This window comes from Diplotaxodon limnothrissa, linkage group LG23 (genome assembly GCF_057381915.1).
Source record: "Diplotaxodon limnothrissa isolate DT_005_m linkage group LG23, D_limnothrissa_male_GT1.1, whole genome shotgun sequence".
In the NCBI taxonomy this organism is placed as follows: Eukaryota; Metazoa; Chordata; class Actinopteri; order Cichliformes; family Cichlidae; genus Diplotaxodon; species Diplotaxodon limnothrissa.
In genome coordinates, this window is record NC_140617.1 from 1,470,490 (window position 1) to 1,492,833 (window position 22,344).

The 22,344-nt window shown below is 42.4% G+C and overlaps 1 protein-coding gene across 1 annotated transcript; it reads right to left on the reverse strand.

The window, feature by feature from the left end:
- Positions 1-14,066: 14,066 nt before the first annotated feature.
- On the reverse strand, positions 14,067-15,767 carry LOC146607181 (E3 SUMO-protein ligase ZBED1-like). Its single transcript, XM_085347815.1, has 2 exons — positions 14,695-15,767; positions 14,067-14,445 (listed from the first exon to the last, which is right to left on the reverse strand). The coding sequence occupies exons 1-2, from the start codon at positions 15,765-15,767 to the stop codon at positions 14,067-14,069; spliced, it is 1,452 nt and encodes a 483-aa protein (XP_085203941.1).
- Positions 15,768-22,344: the final 6,577 nt, after the last annotated feature.

The following is a 22,344-nucleotide window of genomic DNA, read 5'->3' on the forward strand; positions in this document are numbered from 1 at the left end:
TTTCAGTGGCGCGGTAAACAAATCAAGTGGAATTATGGGAGCGACTTATCTGCGTGTTGCGCTAAATAGTTAAATATTCTAACGTAATTAATTCCAAAATTTAATTATCGCAATTAACGCGTTAATTTCGACAGCTATAAATATAATATAATATAATATAATATAATATAATATAATATATCATGTTGCTATTTAATGTTTTTTGTTCGTGTTGCAGCTGCTCTGTGAGCCAAGCTTTCGTTGTCTAAATTCAATGGCAATATATCTCTGCACCACACGATGGCGATAGATTCTCACAGACAGTCTGTGCTCTGCTTCCGCCACCAGTCATCTTTAAATCTTTTTTTTAATTCAATGAAACCTTTATTTAACTGTCCATCTCGCGGCATTACTTAAAAAAAATCATATTTAAATACAAAGAAGATTAAATACATGAACGACAGTAAATTGATAAAATAAGAGCAAATAAATATATTTACAAATGATAGCAACATCAATGGAATAAAAGCATGAACAGCAGCAGAAGGAGAAAGAGGCCTGTATCTACATTATTACTCTGGCAGCTCTCAGTCTCCATACAGACAGGACACGTTGCAGCGTAATTGCAGACAGGTGCGTGGGCCTGAGCTCCGCCCAGGCAGAATGACGAGTGGAAGAAAGCAGCAACACAATAAACATATGTAGCCTTGCGGAGCCGGCCGGGCAGACACCGAGACAGAGTGCAACGATTTTATACGTGACAACATACACAAAAAAACACACACAACAAAAATCAGAATGTGTTTGTGATTTGGATTTTTATTTAAAGGTGAAACCTTTTTTCTTTTCTTGTTTTGCCAGATTAGACATTTTGATTCATTTCATTTAGTTTTTTTGTTTTACTTTGATGCTATAATAGATGTTTTTAAAATGTAGTCATATTTAATACTATATTGCATCATGGCAAAACAACAGTCTCCTCAAGCTGCTTTATACTGTAAGGTAAAAACACTACTGTTAGGTATTTTAGTACCATGGTAGCATTTACTGGATATTGTTTTATAGTGACATTATGCAGGAAAACTCTGTTACTCAATAAGGCCCATCTACTAGTTGTTTTTCTCTTTCTCTGTGACCCAAGAATTAAGGTGTAAGACTCACAAGCTGGTACCAGAAGGTCGAAAACACCACAGAGATGAGACCACTTCCTTACTCCCATCCTCCCTTCCTTATCTCTTAGAAGGAGGCTCGTTAAAGGCCAGGTGGTTTGTTTCAGAATTCACTGATGAAAGAACTCTGTATTCTATGTCTAGGAGTGTATTTTGCTGGGATGATCATAAATTGTAGCTGAACTGATAAACTACACACAGGATACTTCTTTGCTCACAAGGCAGGAAGACGTTTCCTTATTTGGTCTGTACTGGTTTGAACTGGGAAAGCTGACACACGAACCTTTTTTTCCTCTATATAAGCTGTTATGTACTAAATAAACCTTTGAGTCGATTTGGGAAGACAACCTGAAGCAGTCTGTGTTTCCTTGTTCTCCCAAGCTGCTCCCGACGTCGTAACTAACCCAGCTGAATGGCATACCTGAGTGTTACTTTAAATAATTAGGAATCTTAGAAGGAAAGGACAGAACTCTGCTTATCGCTCACGCCACGGAGGAAACCCGGGAAGGCAATTTCCTTCAATTTTGGTGTCAGAAGTGGGATCCCTGACAGAAGGTAAATATGCGTCTTTCATATTTATATAAAGACCTATTATACCTCTCTCAGTGATTGATCCATAAAGAAACGGGATATGCTGACGAAGTTTCACTTAGTGATCCAGAGAGATACACTGACGACTTCCTCAGTCCCCGAATAAAGTAAATTAACCCTTGTGTGGTGTTGGTGGACACAGGAAGTTGCCTGTTGTCTTGAATATTTTAATTTTGTTTAAAAAAATAATAATAATTAATTGTTTAATTAAACGTACGTTAAAAAGTGAGAAGTTGCTCACTTAGAAAAGTGACACAGAAAGTTGCCTGTTGTCTTAAATACTTCTCGTTAAGAGAGAAGTTGCTCACCAAAGAGTGACACAGGGAGTTGTCTGTTATCTTGAAACGTACGTTAAGAAGTGAGAAGTTGCTCACTCACAGAAAGCTAGTAAATAATTAAATTTAATTTTGTTAAAAAAAAAACAAAAAAAAACGAAAGAAAACTGAAAACGGGTCTCACAGACCCGATTACCATACAAGGGTTAAAAGCAGTAAATTAAAAGCAGAAAGACACAGGAAGTTGCCTGTTGTTTTACGAGAAGTTGCTCGTTAAGCGAGAAGTTGCTCGCTAAGTGAGAGTTGCTCACACAAACAAAAAATTGCTAGCAATAAATTTAAAGTGACCTCAGCTGTGCCGCAGCGAAAATACTAACCTAAATCCTCCTAGCGTGTAAACCCCTCTGGAAATCACTGAACATGAGTCAGAATTATTCAAAGACCACAGACAGGTCCGATAAAAATCTAAAGTACCTGTAAAACCAAAAATTAATAAAATACAAAATAAAGTCTCAAATAACGGCTCAGTACAACTCCCATTTCCGGTTACGTGTAACCTACGTCCGCGAATCGGTGAAGACGTCCATGATCACGTATCCAGAACATGCGGGAGTGCTTATGTGACTGACTTTGTTTACAACTTAAGAAGTTCAATACATTCTAATTTCTTTTCGGAGCCTTATCCCGAACGATTATCGCCAGAAAACAGGTCAGTAGAAATGTTGAATATCATTTGTGATAAGAAAAGTAGTCTGCTTAAAAAGTCCTGTAGAAAATATATGATAGAATGCCGCGACGTGATGCATCAAATGTTACCGCTATGGACAAAAGGAGGGTAAATAATGACAAAGTCGCCGATTTCTTTAAGAATCTAAAGAAATTCCTGCTAACAATGTCCAGAGACAAAATTGACTTAAATGCAGTAACTATGTGTAAACAGAAGCCTGATGAATCTATCCTAGTATTCATAAAACGCTTTATGCACTGTTGGACAAGCTAGAGGTGCAAATTTAGCTCAGTTTTCCAGCAGCCGCAGACACCCAAAGCAAAAATGAATTTGTGTATTTCATTTAACATAAAGGGTGAAATGTTTGCTGACACTGATAACAGCTTATGTTTTCTCTGCCCTATGTACCGACATGATGGAGAAGGAACATCCTCTGTGTCAGCTGGACCCTCAGCAGAGAATGAACTCAACATCCTTTTGTCCGGTACTCTATGTCACACACTGTGCCAAAAAAAAAAAAAAACGTGTACAGACGCCACTAACAGGTAATCCCATATCTGGGAGCCACACTTTTGTTTCTCTCACACTGTTCAACAACATGATAACTGCTCACACAAGTGAAGGTCAAACAGTGATTTTGTCACATAACTCAGACATAGGTTATGATATAACTACACCATGTCGTCACATAGATCTAACCTACCCTATCGACTGTACTATTTCTGCAGTTACATTGCCAGCTGAATACCAGAATATGACATTGTGGTCAAGAAGTGAGAATGATATAGGATTTATTGACTGTACACTTTATCACGTACACCTATTAAAACACAACAAGCAGTATATGTCAAGCAGCATCCCATTTCCACGGAAAAAGCCGCAGTCCTAGATGTCATGATAGGAGATTTATTGACTACAGGAGTAATAAAGCCCACACTCCTGTCAATCCTGTGCCAAAGCCTAACAAACCTGGCGTATGGCGTTTCATACAAGACTTAAGGCAAATTAATGTAGTCAACATTCCTCTGCCACCTATCGTTTCAGATGTTCACAGCATATTGACATGCATTGCATACACATTTTACCGTGGTGGATTTATGCTCCGCTGCTTTTTCTCATGAAGACACACAGCCGTTATTTGCATTCACACATAGAAATAAGCAGTACACTTGGACTCGTTTGCCCCAAGGCATGATAGACAGCTCTGCTGCTTTCTCAATGGTGCTTCACTCCTCCAGGGCTGCACCCTGATCCACATGTGGATGACCTCCTCCTCTGTGCTCCGAGTGAAAAACTATGTCAAACTGCTACACACATGCTTCTCCAGCACCTCCAAAAGACTGGCCACAAAGCATCTGCAAAGAAAATGCAGTACTGTGAGACTTCTGTTCAATATTTGGGATTCACACTGTCTCACGGAAAACGTTCCATGACTGCAGACAGGGTCAAAGCTGTGACCTCCGTCCCTCGTCCCACTACACAGAAGGACATGTCGTCCTTCTTAGGCATGGTGAACTATTGCAGACAGTGGATACCAGACTGTTCTTTTCATGACCACATTCTGCGTGAATGCTGCAAAAAGACAAGCCTCCTCGAATACTGTGGTCCACAGAAATGACTGCCTCTTTCAATGCATTACAGGGAGTGCTGACCTCCGCCACTCAAAGGTGCTGCCTGAATTGTTCAGGAATGCCGGCCTGCCTGAGGGCAGTAGCAGCTTGCTCTATCATGATAAGGGACTGCGAGAAGCTCACACTCTCACATGACACTATTCTATACACCAATCACCAGGTCACGACCATTCTAGCAAACATAACTAAACAGCATATGCAAATCTCACTATAAAAGCGAGCAGCACACCTGATTCGCCAGCACATTTATTGATCCTATGCTGTGTTCTTCTGACCGACAGGATGGCTCAGACAGGCTTGACGATCATGACTGCATGACACGTATACAGGAATCCACAGCACCACATCCAGATTTAGAGCAAACACCTATCCCAGACTCAGCCACGGTTTATGTGGACGGGTCCTGTTCAAGGCCGAGTGACAACTCATTTCTTTGTGGCTATTCAGTGGTAACAGTGCCTGACATCATACTAGAGGCTCACTCATTACCATTTCACTCAGCACAAAAAGCAGAGCTCATGGCTTTAATACGCGCCTGTGAGCTACATTTGGATAAGCATGTGACAATTTACGCAGACAGCCGCTATGCATTTGGCGTTGTGCATGACTTTGGCACATTGTGGAGACAGAGAGGATTTAGATCTGCTGATGGAAAATAAATTGCTAAATTCTGATTTTGTTCAAAGACTTTTTCAGGCTATACAGCTGCCATCGGCCGTTGCAGTTGTAAAAACGAAAGGACACAGTACAGCTGACACAGACGAAGCAACAGGTAATGCCTTAGCAGACGTGACAGCCAAGGCTGCAGCTGCATCACAGCTCCCACCTCCGCAGGAAGTATTATCTGTGCCCCTACAGCTGCCACTTGTTACACTCCCAGACTATTTAGACACAAATGTTGATTTAAAATTCATACAAGAGCAAGCCTCTGCATAGAATAATGACTGTACCTTAGAAGACAGAGATGGCCTATACAAAAATCTTAAGGGTTTGATTGCCCTCCCATATTCCCTGATGCCAGTCCTTGCCCGACATTTTCACTGTGTGAGTCATGTCGGACAAAGAGGGGTAATAGGGGCAATAAAATTAAGATTTGTAATTGAGAAAACATTGCATGCAGTAAAAAGCATATTAGCAACCTGTCTAACATGTGCGCGAACTAATGTAGGTAGCTCAAAAGCAAAACATCAGCATTTACCACAACCAGATTTTCCATTTCATACATTACAAATTGATTTCACACATATGCCAGCACAAGGAAGCATCAAGTACTTACTGGTAATAGTGGATCAATTTAGTAAATGAGTAGAAGCTTATCCAACCTCAAAAGAAACTGCAGAAGTAGTCTGTCAAAAGTTGAGCAATGAAATAATACCCAGATTCGGAATACCTCACCAGATTAACAGTGATAGAGGATCTTCATTCACATCAGAAGTAATTCAAAAGTGTGCTAAAACTTTAATGACCTGGGTCAAATTACTTACTTAAGTCCTGTGTGAGATTAGAAGGACTCAATCTGCAGTAACCAAATTATCTCCATTTGAAATAAGACTATTTCCAAGACCATGGTCAGCTTCCAGAGGGGCACCGCTAGTAGAAGGTGATGTATATTGCATTGTCCACTGATGTTCACAACCTGATAGAAAAACTGAATAATAACTATCAGAAAGTTTGTCTCTCTCAGCTTTTCCCCTCCACAGTTCCACCAGTGGAGACAAGGAGATGCATGTTGGAGAAGCCACTAAAACCAAGGACTCTCTGGGAGGCCGCGCGTGTTCCAGCCCCCAGACTGTACTGGCAGTGACGAAGAACCAGCATCCTCACAGACGGACAACCTCAGTGGATTCATGCCAGCAGGGTTAAGACCAGCCCAATCGGACCATCTCAGGCGTCGGATCAAGCAGACGACATCTCCGGCGAGCCAGCGCCCGGAACTAGAGCAAATAAACACACACGGGTAGATGACATCTCAGGCGAGCCAGCGCCCGGATCCAGTACACACACACAATCACTGATTAACACACAACGTCTGAAAGAACAACAACAAGGTACTCAAACATCCAGCAGGAACAGAAAGCCAAAAGTACCACATGATGTCTAACCTGATAAAGCTAGACTCACTCCATCCTGATCATGGAGAAAATGAAATGCCCATTGTCATCATACGACGCTTATTCTGTGTCTCTCGAACCTGGGACCAGGCCAGGAGACAACTGAAGAACTGTTTTTCTTATATATTGTCTTATATATTTAGGTTATTTATCACATCTATCGCAGTAACCTTAGGATTTCTCTTTGCTATTTTGTATTGTAAACTGCAACCATGTTCACATTTCTGCAGGTCATATTTTGCTGACTATACCTCATGCTCCATTTTGCAAGACACCTACTTAATGCACTCCTCACGTTCCCTAAAATCAGTAAATAGCAACATAGACGCCACTAATAAACCATCTTATGCGCCCTCTAGAACAGGAGCTAACGCCTGGTTTGAAAATGCCAGAACAGCCGCTCGTGATTTAGGAAACAGTAACTGTTATGTCTGTTCAAAGGCTAATCCAGAACAGGTAATAGTAGGATACCCCATATCCGGTTTCCCCCTCACTGAGGGACTAGAGAAAATCGGCGGAGATAATGCTCTCTTTAAAGACGCTTTACAGTTGACTCTGAGCCCTCTCGACTGCCTACTTAGACACACACACACACCAACTAACCCTGAGACTCCATTAGGCGAATTATTGAAGTTATCTAATGACACCGCAGGGACCTGCGCCCCAATGAAACGCCCTAAGAATAGGTTAAAGCCCTCACTGCCCTTAGGACAGATCCCTCTCCATTTTAATACTAGTATGATATGCCTGCGCAGACTAAAGTTAACTGGCCCAGACACACACATAGATTATACAAAGGATAACTATACATTCTTCTCTGACTCCCCAGGTGCACGCTGTAATGAGACATGGCTAGCTGTCTCTATGGCTGAAGTTGTATCATATCTGGAGGAACACACACACAGTTCAAGTTCGAGCGCAGAATCGATCATTGTTCCCCCAGAGGGTGTCTTAAATGATACTGACTGGGGGGAGTTAGTTAAATCACACATGGTCACGCGCCTGACCAGACCAATCCCACATGCTTATTGGATGTGCAATAATACTCTTAGATTAGCTTTACCTGTTAATTGGACCGGTACCTGTGGTCTAGTAACCGTTGATGTATGCTGTACTTTCATTCCCAATAATACCGCTCCTAACGGTTCATTCACACAAGCTATGAATAAACTTGAAGCATTGCAGATAGAACTAATTGCCAATACAGGTCACGGTCAGTGGCTACATAAGTGGCTACAGGACACGTTTGGGAGATGGAAGGAACTAATTGTAGCCTTTGTAACCGTTGCAGCATGTTTTTGATGATTATTGTCTGTTGTGTGGTACCCTGTGTACGTTCAATGATAACCCGTATAGCTGTTAGTACAGCTACTTCAATGTATTTGCAATTGGCACAAATTGACCCAGATTATGTGTCAGATGTCACCAATGATGTTCCTGATGTGTATATTGAACATTAGGTTGTGAACTATTACATTTTATGATTTGCTTTTTACATTATGTTATTACATTTGTGATTTTTCCTTTCTATTTGAGTTATTATTTTTAAAAATAATAAAAGTGGGGAACTGTTAGGTATTTTAGTACCATGGTAGCATTTACTGGATATTGTTTTATAGTGACATTATGCAGGAAAACTCTGTTACTCAATAAGGCCCATCTACTAGTTGTTTTTCTCTTTCTCTGTGACCCAAGAATTAAGGTGTAAGACTCACAAGCTGGTACCAGAAGGTCGAAAACACCACAGAGATGAGACCACTTCCTTACTCCCATCCTCCCTTCCTTATCTCTTAGAAGGAGGCTCGTTAAAGGCCAGGTGGTTTGTTTCAGAATTCACTGATGAAAGAACTCTGTATTCTATGTCTAGGAGTGTATTTTGCTGGGATGATCATAAATTGTAGCTGAACTGATAAACTACACACAGGATACTTCTTTGCTCACAAGGCAGGAAGACGTTTCCTTATTTGGTCTGTACTGGTTTGAACTGGGAAAGCTGACACACGAACCTTTTTTTCCTCTATATAAGCTGTTATGTACTAAATAAACCTTTGAGTCGATTTGGGAAGACAACCTGAAGCAGTCTGTGTTTCCTTTTTCTCCCAAGCTGCTCCCGACGTCGTAACTAACCCAGCTGAATGGCATACCTGAGTGTTACTTTAAATAATTAGGAATCTTAGAAGGAAAGGACAGAACTCTGCTTATCGCTCACGCCACGGAGGAAACCCGGGAAGGCAATTTCCTTCAACTACAGTAAAAGCCAGAAAACCCCAACAATCCAATGATCCCCTTTGAGCAAGCACTGGGCGACAGTGGGGAGGAAAAACTCCCTTTAGGAAGAAACCTCCGGCAGAACCAGGCTCAAGAAGGGGCGGCCATCTGCTGCGACCGGTTGGGGGTGGGTGGGCAATCTCAGTCCACGAGGGCCGGTGTCCCTGCAGGTTTTAGATGTGTCCTCGAACCAACACAGCTGATTTAAACGGCTAAATTAGCTCCTCAACATGTCCTGAAGTTCTCCAGAGGCCTGGTAACGAACTAATCATGTGATTCAGGTGTGTTGAGCCAAGGTGAGATCTAAAACCTGCAGGGACACCGGCCCTCGTGGACTGAGAATGCCCACCCATGATATAGGGAGACAAGATGAAGTATACTTCTAATGGCCTATTTTAGCAGTTAATTTTTAACAATCAACTGGTGGTAATCCATCATCAGAATTGAGGAAAGGTGGTGTTGATGGAGACTCTACAGGAGGATTCACTGGGGAAGCCATACCTGCACTTCTGCCAGGGTGTCTTGGACGTACCTGAATAAATGTAGTTTTCCCTGGAAGTGGACGAGGATTAATCTGAGACGGAGTCTCCTCAGAACATCTCCCCATCATGCTTCTATGGTCCAACGATGCCAGCTTTTGTCCTTTCTGTTTTTCTAATTTAAGCTGGAGTTGAGCGTCTTTCACTCTAGATTTTAGATGACCTATCTCTTTTTCTTCATTGGCAGCCTTTTGGATAATCTGGTTCACTGGTCCAATGAGCTCCTCTCTTTGTCGGAATAAAGCGTACTCGGAAGACTTTACCATGTCATTGTACTGCTTTTTAAATGATTCCAGCTCCCGTGTTTTAGCTAGTAAAGCTGCATCTAGATCCTTGCATCTGATACGTAGACAGTTCAGCTGTTTTTCAAGAAACTCCGTTGTTCCAACAAAGGGGGTGCCTTCCACTCCGTCTACGTATTTATTTTTCAAGTAGTGGAACATATCCCTAAATTCCACCTTTTCTTTTCCTCTCAAGTGACCTTCATGTGGAAATGCCTTTTCAAAGGACAAAACGCACTGGCACAATTCCTCTTGGAAGTAGCGCTCTTTCTTCTCCAGCCAATTCACTTTGGATATAAATCTTTCCCGTTGCTTTTTTGTGGAGCGCAGTTTCTCTTCCAGCGCCACCTTTTCAGCCAGTGCCTGATTGTGTGCCGCTTTTACTTTGTGCCGGTCCACTGCTGTCTTTCTGTGGTTTTCCTGCTCTGTGCTTAGGGCCTTTTTGACGTCTTCAATTTTCTTTTTCAAAGAATCAACTTCGTCTTCAAGCATAGCCTTCATTTTCTTTTCCAAGGCCAGAGCTCTAATATTACTCTGGCATTTCTGCTTGATCGCCATATTCTGGGCCTTTTGGTCGTCTATCACTTTGCCCATTTGACCTTTCTCCTCTGTTAATTCTTTCATGTTTTTAACCATAAATTCATTTTCGTCTTGTAACTGTGTATTATGCCACAAAACACCGTCAATCCAACACTGCGAGGATTGACGTTCTTCCTCGCGTTCCTTAACCGCATTGACGGTCACACCTCTACTATTTTTTACTGCCGTCTGCAGCTTTTCTATTTTGGAGTCATACATGTTGATCACCTCTTCTAACTTCCTGTCTGCAGCATTTGCTTTGTTTTCCAGTTTTTTAGTATTTTCCTGGTAAAACTGCTGCATCTTATTTTTTTCCTCTTTGTGGCGTTTCAATAATAATTCAACAACTTGGCTGTTGTGAAATTGCTGACGTGCCACCTTTTCTTTCTCTGTTTCCAGCAGTCCTTGCAGGACTTGGACTTCGTCCTCGTGTTTTTCTTTAAGCTCAGCCAGAGTTTTCTCCGTCTCTGCGCGGAACTTTACCAGAGCTTCGTGGTCATCTTTTATCGAGTCCAACCTGTCTGCGATGTTTGTCCTGTCATCCAAGACCGAACCCAGCAGCTTATTATTCTGCAAAAGTTCATTGTTTTCTTTTGTTAGATCCTCGATCCGTTTCTTATTGACTGTATGCAGGTTTTTGAAGTAGTCAAGCTCAGTTTTGAGCTTTTCAACCTCGTCGATCATTGGCTGCAGTCTTTGCTCGAACTGTCTGGCATATGTTTCTTTTTCTTTTTCACTTTTTTTAACCATTGTTTTCGAGAAATTAACATTTCTGTCTTTGTTAGCTTTCGAACTCATTTCTGCTTTTTTATGTGCTGTATCACTCCAACAAAACGATAGCTTAATGAATTCCCTTTGACAGCTGTCCTCTATTTATAGACTTGAACATCAAAGGATGAAAGGACTGTCACTATGACATCACCACGTTCTGTGACGTAACAGGGCTTTGGAGCGTGATGTCACGGGGGTGGGCGTGGAAAGGATTTTGGGGGTCTAAACAAAGCGTGTCTTTTTTTTAAAACTTTATTTAACAAACAATGAGTATACAACATACGAACAGATGAAGTATACAACAGAACATGAACACAAAAAGCCAAGGGTGAAAGAAAAAGGTAACAATTATAAGAATACACGCAAAAATTCACATACATATATTGTTGTGAGAGCCTTTTTGTTGGTGCAGTCTGATATTGATTGTATGTGCATGTGCACATCCTTAAAATAATGACAGAAATATGGTGTTTTGTTAGTAAACTTACATTTATGGATAAAAAATTTAGCTAAAAGTATTAAGAAATTTATCATAAAAAACATTTCTCATACTTCTTGGGGAACTTAAAGAAACAGAATAAAACATTTTCCCATCGTAAAGAAAACTCCCTTAAAATATGGACAATAACAAAGCTGCTAAATTCCTTCCAGAATCTCTGTGTAAAAGAACAGTACCAAAAAAGATGTGTCACCGTTTCTGGATGATCCCCACAGAAAGTACAATTAGTATTTTTGTCCCTTTTAAATTTGACCATGTAGTGACTGGCTGGATAACATGTATGTTGAATTTTAAAAGAGACTTCTTTCACCTTATTTACAATCAAATATTTATGGGGGACCATCCAGACTGTCTTCCGCTTGATATCTGGAACACTGATTGGAAAATTATATAGTGCAATAAAGTCGTTGTAAGTAAGTAGTTGTCCCTCTTTACTAACCAGCTGAGCCACCAATAGGATCCCATTTTGGAGCCAAGTTTCCAGGAAAAGTGATTTATTTTTCTATAAAATATCTCTGTTGTTCCAGATAAGGTATTTGTGAGGTGAGAAGTTGTGTTTATAAATGAGGGTCCACGCTAAGAGGACCTGCTTATGGAAGGATGAAAGCTTTACAGGGACTTTCTCAACATTGTAATTACAATTTCAAATAAAAGTAAAGCCACCAAAACGAGAGAAAATGTGGTATGGTATAAAGTTCCAGATAGAGGTAGGGTTTTAAGAAAATGTTTGGCCCAATTAATTTTGAAAGTGTTATTTAAAGTAGAAAAGTCTAAGACGTTAAGCCCACCTGATTCGTACTTATTCATCACAACAGTTTTTCTAATATAGTGCGTACGGTTTTTCCATATAAAATTAAAGAGCATACGGTCAATATCTTTACTACTTTTCTTATCCAGATGTAAGGAGAGAGCAGCATATGTTCATCGGGATATCCCTTCAGCTTTAGTAATTAACACTCTACCTTTCAAAGACAAGTCCCTTGTTCCAAGATGGCGCCGCCGCGTATGGATGCCCCGGTGCTTCAGTGCGTTACTTCTGTTTTGTTTTTGTGCATAACTTCTGTGTCTGGGCACTCCTCTGGATATTCTTACACTAGAGAAGAGCTTCTTAACTACAGGACTACAACACCTGTGGATTTACTTCCAATATTTGTCGCATCTGCGGCAGATTTACTGCAGACTCTGATCAGGAAAGTGAGACGCCGAAAGCGAGGAAAGCGAGCCGGCGCACTCGTGCGTCTGAGGAGACGCGGACTGCGAACTGCTCTTCCTGGGATCTTCCTTTCCAACGTACGCTCACTCAGGAATGAGATGGACGAGCTGGCCCTGATGAGAAGCATGAACAGAGACGTTGCCTCCTCCTGTGTCTTGTGTTTTACGGAGTCGTGGCTCTGTGAGGACATCCCGGACAGCGCGCTCAAGCTGGAGGGCTTTCATCTGCTGCGCGCGGACCGGCAGGCCTCTCTCTCTGGTAAGACCACAGGTGGACGTGTCTGCTTCTACATTAATAGTGGCTGGTGCACAGATGTAACAGTGATTGCTCAGCACTGCTCTTCCTCTCTGGAATACCTTTTTATTCACTGCAAACCGTTTTATTCTCCGCGGGAGTTTGCTTCATTCATCTTGGCCGCTGTTTACATCCCGCCAGATGCGGATGCGCAGGCAGCTCAGTGCGCACTCGCGGAGCAGATACTGCACATGGAGCGGACATTCCCGGACTCTCTCATCATTGCTCTTGGGGACTTTTACAACACCCCCCTCCTCACCCCACACAAAAGAGGATTTCACACCACCTCCTCCCACCACAACCCTTCATATTCATGAAGCAGATGCGAGGAAGCAGTTTAAGAGTCTGAATGCTCGGAAAGCTCCCGGCCCAGACGGTGTGTCTCGTCTACTGGACGCAGCCGGAGGGTTCACTTGGTTGTTTGCTCTCAATAGAAGCTGAGCGCGTCTCCGTGTCTGTGCTGGTAAACGATACTGAGTCCCAGTGCTCAGTAAACTGTACACCTGACCGTTATTCTCCCACTGAATCCGGTGTGTCCACGGTCCAACACGTGCTCAACACGATGGTGCTGACCGGTGCCCAAACACACCAGAACACCAAATAAGTAAAATAACACAAACACGAACTTCTCCATGGCTCGTCGGGATGGCAACTGCTCCAAAAGTGACACATGAAATAGGCTGACATTTGAGTTTGACACGGGAGGTGAGGGGGTGTTTTGAATATGCTTGACTCCGTCACGAGGTTGCGCACAGCATCACCGGCAAGGGGGCTTGGTTTGAGAGGTTTTTGGCATCTGTGATGTGATTTACAACCATCCACCCATGTACAGCAAGAAGCCGCACTCACAACCGTGGGCATCAGCAAGTTGGTGAAATTTAAACAAAACAAAACAGCATTCCATCTGAAACTCTCTTATTGTACCCAAAATACAAATTTTAGTGATTACATGTGGCTTCATTAATTATGTTCAAACGGATGAATACATAACGCAAGTAATAACTTTATGATCAGTCAGTGAATGAAGGAGCTCAAGAGTGCAAATATAGTTGCAATAAAGTGACAAATATGCCCTTTTATGTCAAACAAAGACCGAAATAAGTGGCATCAGTGTGAGGATGAGAATGAGCGATCCAACCTCACACTGCAGATATCAGGGCAAAGCACAGTGGGGGGGTTGCAGTCTTCTTGGCTGGACCTTCTTCTGCAGTGTGTGATCTTCTAGGAGAGTCTTCATGCAGCATGCCTGCCAGTGTGGTCCACACTGCTTCTCTGTCAGTCTTGGGCACACTGCGTAGGTCTTTAAAACGTGGGTCCAGTGCAGTTGCGATCTGGAGCCATGCATAGTTGGTATGTTCCTGGCGGGAAGCAAGGTCTTCCTTAAACTTCTCTTTAAACCTCACCACATATGCAGGGTCCTCATCAGTTACTTCCATGACACGGCGCAGGTGGCAGAAGGCTGGTAGAACTACAGAGCAGGAGACGTAGGCCTCTCCTCCCAGCAGTTCAGTCACATATCTGCAGTGGAATACACACACACACACACACACACACACACACACACACACACACACACACACACACACACAGAGAGAGAGATAAGACAGCAAATTAAAAAAAGCTTTTTAATACTAGGTAATATTAATAAAATATTTGATTTCATTTATTTTTTAAATAAGACATTTTCATAATAACAAAACTGATTTAAGATGTATGTTTGATACATTTAATCTAAACCTACAATTATGGTCACAATGACAGGCTCACCTGCAGGGCTCTAGAAGTGTCTCCAGTCTCTGGAGTTTGTCCCACTCTGGAGGCGTCAGGAGGACAAGTTTATGCTTTTGTTTATCCAGAGTCGCGGTTACTGCAGTTTGGTTGCGGATCAAGCGCTTCACCATCTCCAGCGTGGAGTTCCAGCGCGTAGGCACGTCCTGGGCCAACGGCTCCTGCTTGCGCCCCAGTGACACCTGCTCTGCGTTCAGCTCTGCTGTGTTTGCTGGGCTGTGCTTAAAATGGCCAACAATTTTGCGGCATTTGGCCAGCGCAGTGACAAAGCCACTGTCTGCGAGACTCACTGTGATGCATCTCTGTAGAATGTGCGCGGTACACGGCATGTGATTGAATGGCATGATGCGAGCCGCGGCGATCATATTGCGCGCACTGTCCGTGCCTACTGTTGTCACCTTCTCCTCAATTCTCCACCTGCGAGCAACAGTCTGGAACTGCTCTGCACAAGCCTCCGCAAAGTGCCGCTCTTCCGTTTTCATTATAGTCAGCGCAAAGGATGTCAGACCCCAGGCTTCAGTGATTAAATGCGCAGTAACTCCCAGGTAATTGTCATTACTCAATGATGTCCAGTGGTCTCCTGTCAGAGCCACGCATTCTGTGTGAACTAAAGCCTCTTCTTTTTTCTTTTTCTCCGTTTCATACAGTTCGTGGATTCGAATTGTTATTGTGCTTCTCGCTGGGGGCTTGTAGGACGCGTCCTGAGATGCAACCTTTAAAACATCCGCAAAGCCCTTGTCCTCCACAATGCTTAGCGGTCTGCAGTCCTTTGCTATCCATTTGGCTATATTGTCGGTCAGTTTGTCCAAAGAAGACTTACCGAGTGGCCTGCGTTCACTAAGAGTGGTCTGACGCAGGCCGGGTGAAGCTGCTGCCCCGACAAACGCGTGTTTGGCATTAAGGTGGTATTTTAAGGTCGAATTTGAACGGTGAAATTGAAACTCTTTACTACAGTGAGTGCAAATTACAACGCGTTTGTTTATTGTCCCATCTATGTTCTTCTTGTATTTAAATTCCCCATCCAGAAGGCCATCCGCTTCCTGCTTCTCCATTTTCAGTGGCGCGGTAAACAAATCAAGTGGAATTATGGGAGCGACTTATCTGCGTGTTGCGCTAAATAGTTAAATATTCTAACGTAATTAATTCCAAAATTTAATTATCGCAATTAACGCGTTAATTTCGACAGCTATAAATATAATATAATATAATATAATATAATATAATATAATATAATATAATATAATATATCATGTTGCTATTTAATGTTTTTTGTTCGTGTTGCAGCTGCTCTGTGAGCCAAGCTTTCGTTGTCTAAATTCAATGGCAATATATCTCTGCACCACACGATGGCGATAGATTCTCACAGACAGTCTGTGCTCTGCTTCCGCCACCAGTCATCTTTAAATCTTTTTTTTAATTCAATGAAACCTTTATTTAACTGTCCATCTCGCGGCATTACTTAAAAAAAATCATATTTAAATACAAAGAAGATTAAATACATGAACGACAGTAAATTGATAAAATAAGAGCAAATAAATATATTTACAAATGATAGCAACATCAATGGAATAAAAGCATGAACAGCAGCAGAAGGAGAAAGAGGCCTGTATCTACATTATTACTCTGGCAGCTCTCAGTCTCCATACAGACAGGACACGTTGCAGCGTAATTGCAGACAGGTGCGTGGGCCTGAGCTCCGCCCAGGCAGAATGACGAGTGGAAGAAAGCAGCAACACAATAAACATATGTAGCCTTGCGGAGCCGGCCGGGCAGACACCGAGACAGAGTGCAAAGATTTTATACGTGACAACACACACAAAAAAACACACACAACAAAAATCAGAATGTGTTTGTGATTTGGATTTTTATTTAAAGGTGAAACCTTTTTTCTTTTCTTGTTTTGCCAGATTAGACATTTTGATTCATTTCATTTAGTTTTTTTGTTTTACTTTGATGCTATAATAGATGTTTTTAAAATGTAGTCATATTTAATACTATATTGCAGGGGTGCCCAATCCCGGTCCTCGAGAGCTACCGTCCTGCAGCTTTTAGATGCATCCCTACTCCAACACAGCTGAATCAAATGGTTTGATTACCTCTTCAGCATGCCATCGTGTTTGGCAAAGGCCTGATAACAAGCCATTCATTTGATTCAGCTGTGTTGGAGTAGGGATGCATCTAAAAGCTGCAGGATAGTAGCTCTCGAGGACTGGGATTGGGCAGCCCTGCTATATTGCATCATGGCAAAACAACAGTCTCCTCAAGCTGCTTTATACTGTAAGGTAAAAACACTACAGTAAAAGCCAGAAAACCCCAACAATCCAATGATCCCCTTTGAGCAAGCACTGGGCGACAGTGGGGAGGAAAAACTCCCTTTAGGAAGAAACCTCCGGCAGAACCAGGCTCAAGAAGGGGCGGCCATCTGCTGCGACCGGTTGGGGGTGGGTGGGCAATCTCAGTCCACGAGGGCCGGTGTCCCTGCAGGTTTTAGATGTGTCCTCGAACCAACACAGCTGATTTAAACGGCTAAATTAGCTCCTCAACATGTCCTGAAGTTCTCCAGAGGCCTGGTAACGAACTAATCATGTGATTCAGGTGTGTTGAGCCAAGGTGAGATCTAAAACCTGCAGGGACACCGGCCCTCGTGGACTGAGAATGCCCACCCATGATATAGGGAGACAAGATGAAGTATACTTCTAATGGCCTATTTTAGCAGTTAATTTTTAACAATCAACTGGTGGTAATCCATCATCAGAATTGAGGAAAGGTGGTGTTGATGGAGACTCTACAGGAGGATTCACTGGGGAAGCCATACCTGCACTTCTGCCAGGGTGTCTTGGACGTACCTGAATAAATGTAGTTTTCCCTGGAAGTGGACGAGGATTAATCTGAGACGGAGTCTCCTCAGAACATCTCCCCATCATGCTTCTATGGTCCAACGATGCCAGCTTTTGTCCTTTCTGTTTTTCTAATTTAAGCTGGAGTTGAGCGTCTTTCACTCTAGATTTTAGATGACCTATCTCTTTTTCTTCATTGGCAGCCTTTTGGATAATCTGGTTCACTGGTCCAATGAGCTCCTCTCTTTGTCGGAATAAAGCGTACTCGGAAGACTTTACCATGTCATTGTACTGCTTTTTAAATGATTCCAGCTCCCGTGTTTTAGCTAGTAAAGCTGCATCTAGATCCTTGCATCTGATACGTAGACAGTTCAGCTGTTTTTCAAGAAACTCCGTTGTTCCAACAAAGGGGGTGCCTTCCACTCCGTCTACGTATTTCTTTTTCAAGTAGTGGAACATATCCCTAAATTCCACCTTTTCTTTTCCTCTCAAGTGACCTTCATGTGGAAATGCCTTTTCAAAGGACAAAACGCACTGGCACAATTCCTCTTGGAAGTAGCGCTCTTTCTTCTCCAGCCAATTCACTTTGGATATAAATCTTTCCCGTTGCTTTTTTGTGGAGCGCAGTTTCTCTTCCAGCGCCACCTTTTCAGCCAGTGCCTGATTGTGTGCCGCTTTTACTTTGTGCCGGTCCACTGCTGTCTTTCTGTGGTTTTCCTGCTCTGTGCTTAGGGCCTTTTTGACGTCTTCAATTTTCTTTTTCAAAGAATCAACTTCGTCTTCAAGCATAGCCTTCATTTTCTTTTCCAAGGCCAGAGCTCTAATATTACTCTGGCATTTCTGCTTGATCGCCATATTCTGGGCCTTTTGGTCGTCTATCACTTTGCCCATTTGACCTTTCTCCTCTGTTAATTCTTTCATGTTTTTAACCATAAATTCATTTTCGTCTTGTAACTGTGTATTATGCCACAAAACACCGTCAATCCAACACTGCGAGGATTGACGTTCTTCCTCGCGTTCCTTAACCGCATTGACGGTCACACCTCTACTATTTTTTACTGCCGTCTGCAGCTTTTCTATTTTGGAGTCATACATGTTGATCACCTCTTCTAACTTCCTGTCTGCAGCATTTGCTTTGTTTTCCAGTTTTTTAGTATTTTCCTGGTAAAACTGCTGCATCTTATTTTTTTCCTCTTTGTGGCGTTTCAATAATAATTCAACAACTTGGCTGTTGTGAAATTGCTGACGTGCCACCTTTTCTTTCTCTGTTTCCAGCAGTCCTTGCAGGACTTGGACTTCGTCCTCGTGTTTTTCTTTAAGCTCAGCCAGAGTTTTCTCCGTCTCTGCGCGGAACTTTACCAGAGCTTCGTGGTCATCTTTTATCGAGTCCAACCTGTCTGCGATGTTTGTCCTGTCATCCAAGACCGAACCCAGCAGCTTATTATTCTGCAAAAGTTCATTGTTTTCTTTTGTTAGATCCTCGATCCGTTTCTTATTGACTGTATGCAGGTTTTTGAAGTAGTCAAGCTCAGTTTTGAGCTTTTCAACCTCGTCGATCATTGGCTGCAGTCTTTGCTCGAACTGTCTGGCATATGTTTCTTTTTCTTTTTCACTTTTTTTAACCATTGTTTTCGAGAAATTAACATTTCTGTCTTTGTTAGCTTTCGAACTCATTTCTGCTTTTTTATGTGCTGTATCACTCCAACAAAACGATAGCTTAATGAATTCCCTTTGACAGCTGTCCTCTATTTATAGACTTGAACATCAAAGGATGAAAGGACTGTCACTATGACATCACCACGTTCTGTGACGTAACAGGGCTTTGGAGCGTGATGTCACGGGGGTGGGCGTGGAAAGGATTTTGGGGGTCTAAACAAAGCGTGTCTTTTTTTTAAAACTTTATTTAACAAACAATGAGTATACAACATACGAACAGATGAAGTATACAACAGAACATGAACACAAAAAGCCAAGGGTGAAAGAAAAAGGTAACAATTATAAGAATACACGCAAAAATTCACATACATATATTGTTGTGAGAGCCTTTTTGTTGGTGCAGTCTGATATTGATTGTATGTGCATGTGCACATCCTTAAAATAATGACAGAAATATGGTGTTTTGTTAGTAAACTTACATTTATGGATAAAAAATTTAGCTAAAAGTATTAAGAAATTTATCATAAAAAACATTTCTCATACTTCTTGGGGAACTTAAAGAAACAGAATAAAACATTTTCCCATCGTAAAGAAAACTCCCTTAAAATATGGACAATAACAAAGCTGCTAAATTCCTTCCAGAATCTCTGTGTAAAAGAACAGTACCAAAAAAGATGTGTCACCGTTTCTGGATGATCCCCACAGAAAGTACAATTAGTATTTATGTCCCTTTTAAATTTGACCATGTAGTGACTGGCTGGATAACATGTATGTCGAATTTTAAAAGAGACTTCTTTCACCTTATTTACAATCAAATATTTATGGGGGACCATCCAGACTGTCTTCCGCTTGATATCTGGAACACTGATTGGAAAATTATATAGTGCAATAAAGTCGTTGTAAGTAAGTAGTTGTCCCTCTTTACTAACCAGCTGAGCCACCAATAGGATCCCATTTTGGAGCCAAGTTTCCAGGAAAAGTGATTTATTTTTCTATAAAATATCTCTGTTGTTCCAGATAAGGTATTTGTGAGGTGAGAAGTTGTGTTTATAAATGAGGGTCCACGCTAAGAGGACCTGCTTATGGAAGGATGAAAGCTTTACAGGGACTTTCTCAACATTGTAATTACAATTTCAAATAAAAGTAAAGCCACCAAAACGAGAGAAAATGTGGTATGGTATAAAGTTCCAGATAGAGGTAGGGTTTTAAGAAAATGTTTGGCCCAATTAATTTTGAAAGTGTTATTTAAAGTAGAAAAGTCTAAGACGTTAAGCCCACCTGATTCGTACTTATTCATCACAACAGTTTTTCTAATATAGTGCGTACGGTTTTTCCATATAAAATTAAAGAGCATACGGTCAATATCTTTACTACTTTTCTTATCCAGATGTAAGGAGAGAGCAGCATATGTTCATCGGGATATCCCTTCAGCTTTAGTAATTAACACTCTACCTTTCAAAGACAAGTCCCTTGTTCCAAGATGGCGCCGCCGCGTATGGATGCCCCGGTGCTTCAGTGCGTTACTTCTGTTTTGTTTTTGTGCATAACTTCTGTGTCTGGGCACTCCTCTGGATATTCTTACACTAGAGAAGAGCTTCTTAACTACAGGACTACAACACCTGTGGATTTACTTCCAATATTTGTCGCATCTGCGGCAGATTTACTGCAGACTCTGATCAGGAAAGTGAGACGCCGAAAGCGAGGAAAGCGAGCCGGCGCACTCGTGCGTCTGAGGAGACGCGGACTGCGAACTGCTCTTCCTGGGATCTTCCTTTCCAACGTACGCTCACTCAGGAATGAGATGGACGAGCTGGCCCTGATGAGAAGCATGAACAGAGACGTTGCCTCCTCCTGTGTCTTGTGTTTTACGGAGTCGTGGCTCTGTGAGGACATCCCGGACAGCGCGCTCAAGCTGGAGGGCTTTCATCTGCTGCGCGCGGACCGGCAGGCCTCTCTCTCTGGTAAGACCACAGGTGGACGTGTCTGCTTCTACATTAATAGTGGCTGGTGCACAGATGTAACAGTGATTGCTCAGCACTGCTCTTCCTCTCTGGAATACCTTTTTATTCACTGCAAACCGTTTTATTCTCCGCGGGAGTTTGCTTCATTCATCTTGGCCGCTGTTTACATCCCGCCAGATGCGGATGCGCAGGCAGCTCAGTGCGCACTCGCGGAGCAGATACTGCACATGGAGCGGACATTCCCGGACTCTCTCATCATTGCTCTTGGGGACTTTTACAACACCCCCCTCCTCACCCCACACAAAAGAGGATTTCACACCACCTCCTCCCACCACAACCCTTCATATTCATGAAGCAGATGCGAGGAAGCAGTTTAAGAGTCTGAATGCTCGGAAAGCTCCCGGCCCAGACGGTGTGTCTCGTCTACTGGACGCAGCCGGAGGGTTCACTTGGTTGTTTGCTCTCAATAGAAGCTGAGCGCGTCTCCGTGTCTGTGCTGGTAAACGATACTGAGTCCCAGTGCTCAGTAAACTGTACACCTGACCGTTATTCTCCCACTGAATCCGGTGTGTCCACGGTCCAACACGTGCTCAACACGATGGTGCTGACCGGTGCCCAAACACACCAGAACACCAAATAAGTAAAATAACACAAACACGAACTTCTCCATGGCTCGTCGGGATGGCAACTGCTCCAAAAGTGACACATGAAATAGGCTGACATTTGAGTTTGACACGGGAGGTGAGGGGGTGTTTTGAATATGCTTGACTCCGTCACGAGGTTGCGCACAGCATCACCGGCAAGGGGGCTTGGTTTGAGAGGTTTTTGGCATCTGTGATGTGATTTACAACCATCCACCCATGTACAGCAAGAAGCCGCACTCACAACCGTGGGCATCAGCAAGTTGGTGAAATTTAAACAAAACAAAACAGCATTCCATCTGAAACTCTCTTATTGTACCCAAAATACAAATTTTAGTGATTACATGTGGCTTCATTAATTATGTTCAAACGGATGAATACATAACGCAAGTAATAACTTTATGATCAGTCAGTGAATGAAGGAGCTCAAGAGTGCAAATATAGTTGCAATAAAGTGACAAATATGCCCTTTTATGTCAAACAAAGACCGAAATAAGTGGCATCAGTGTGAGGATGAGAATGAGCGATCCAACC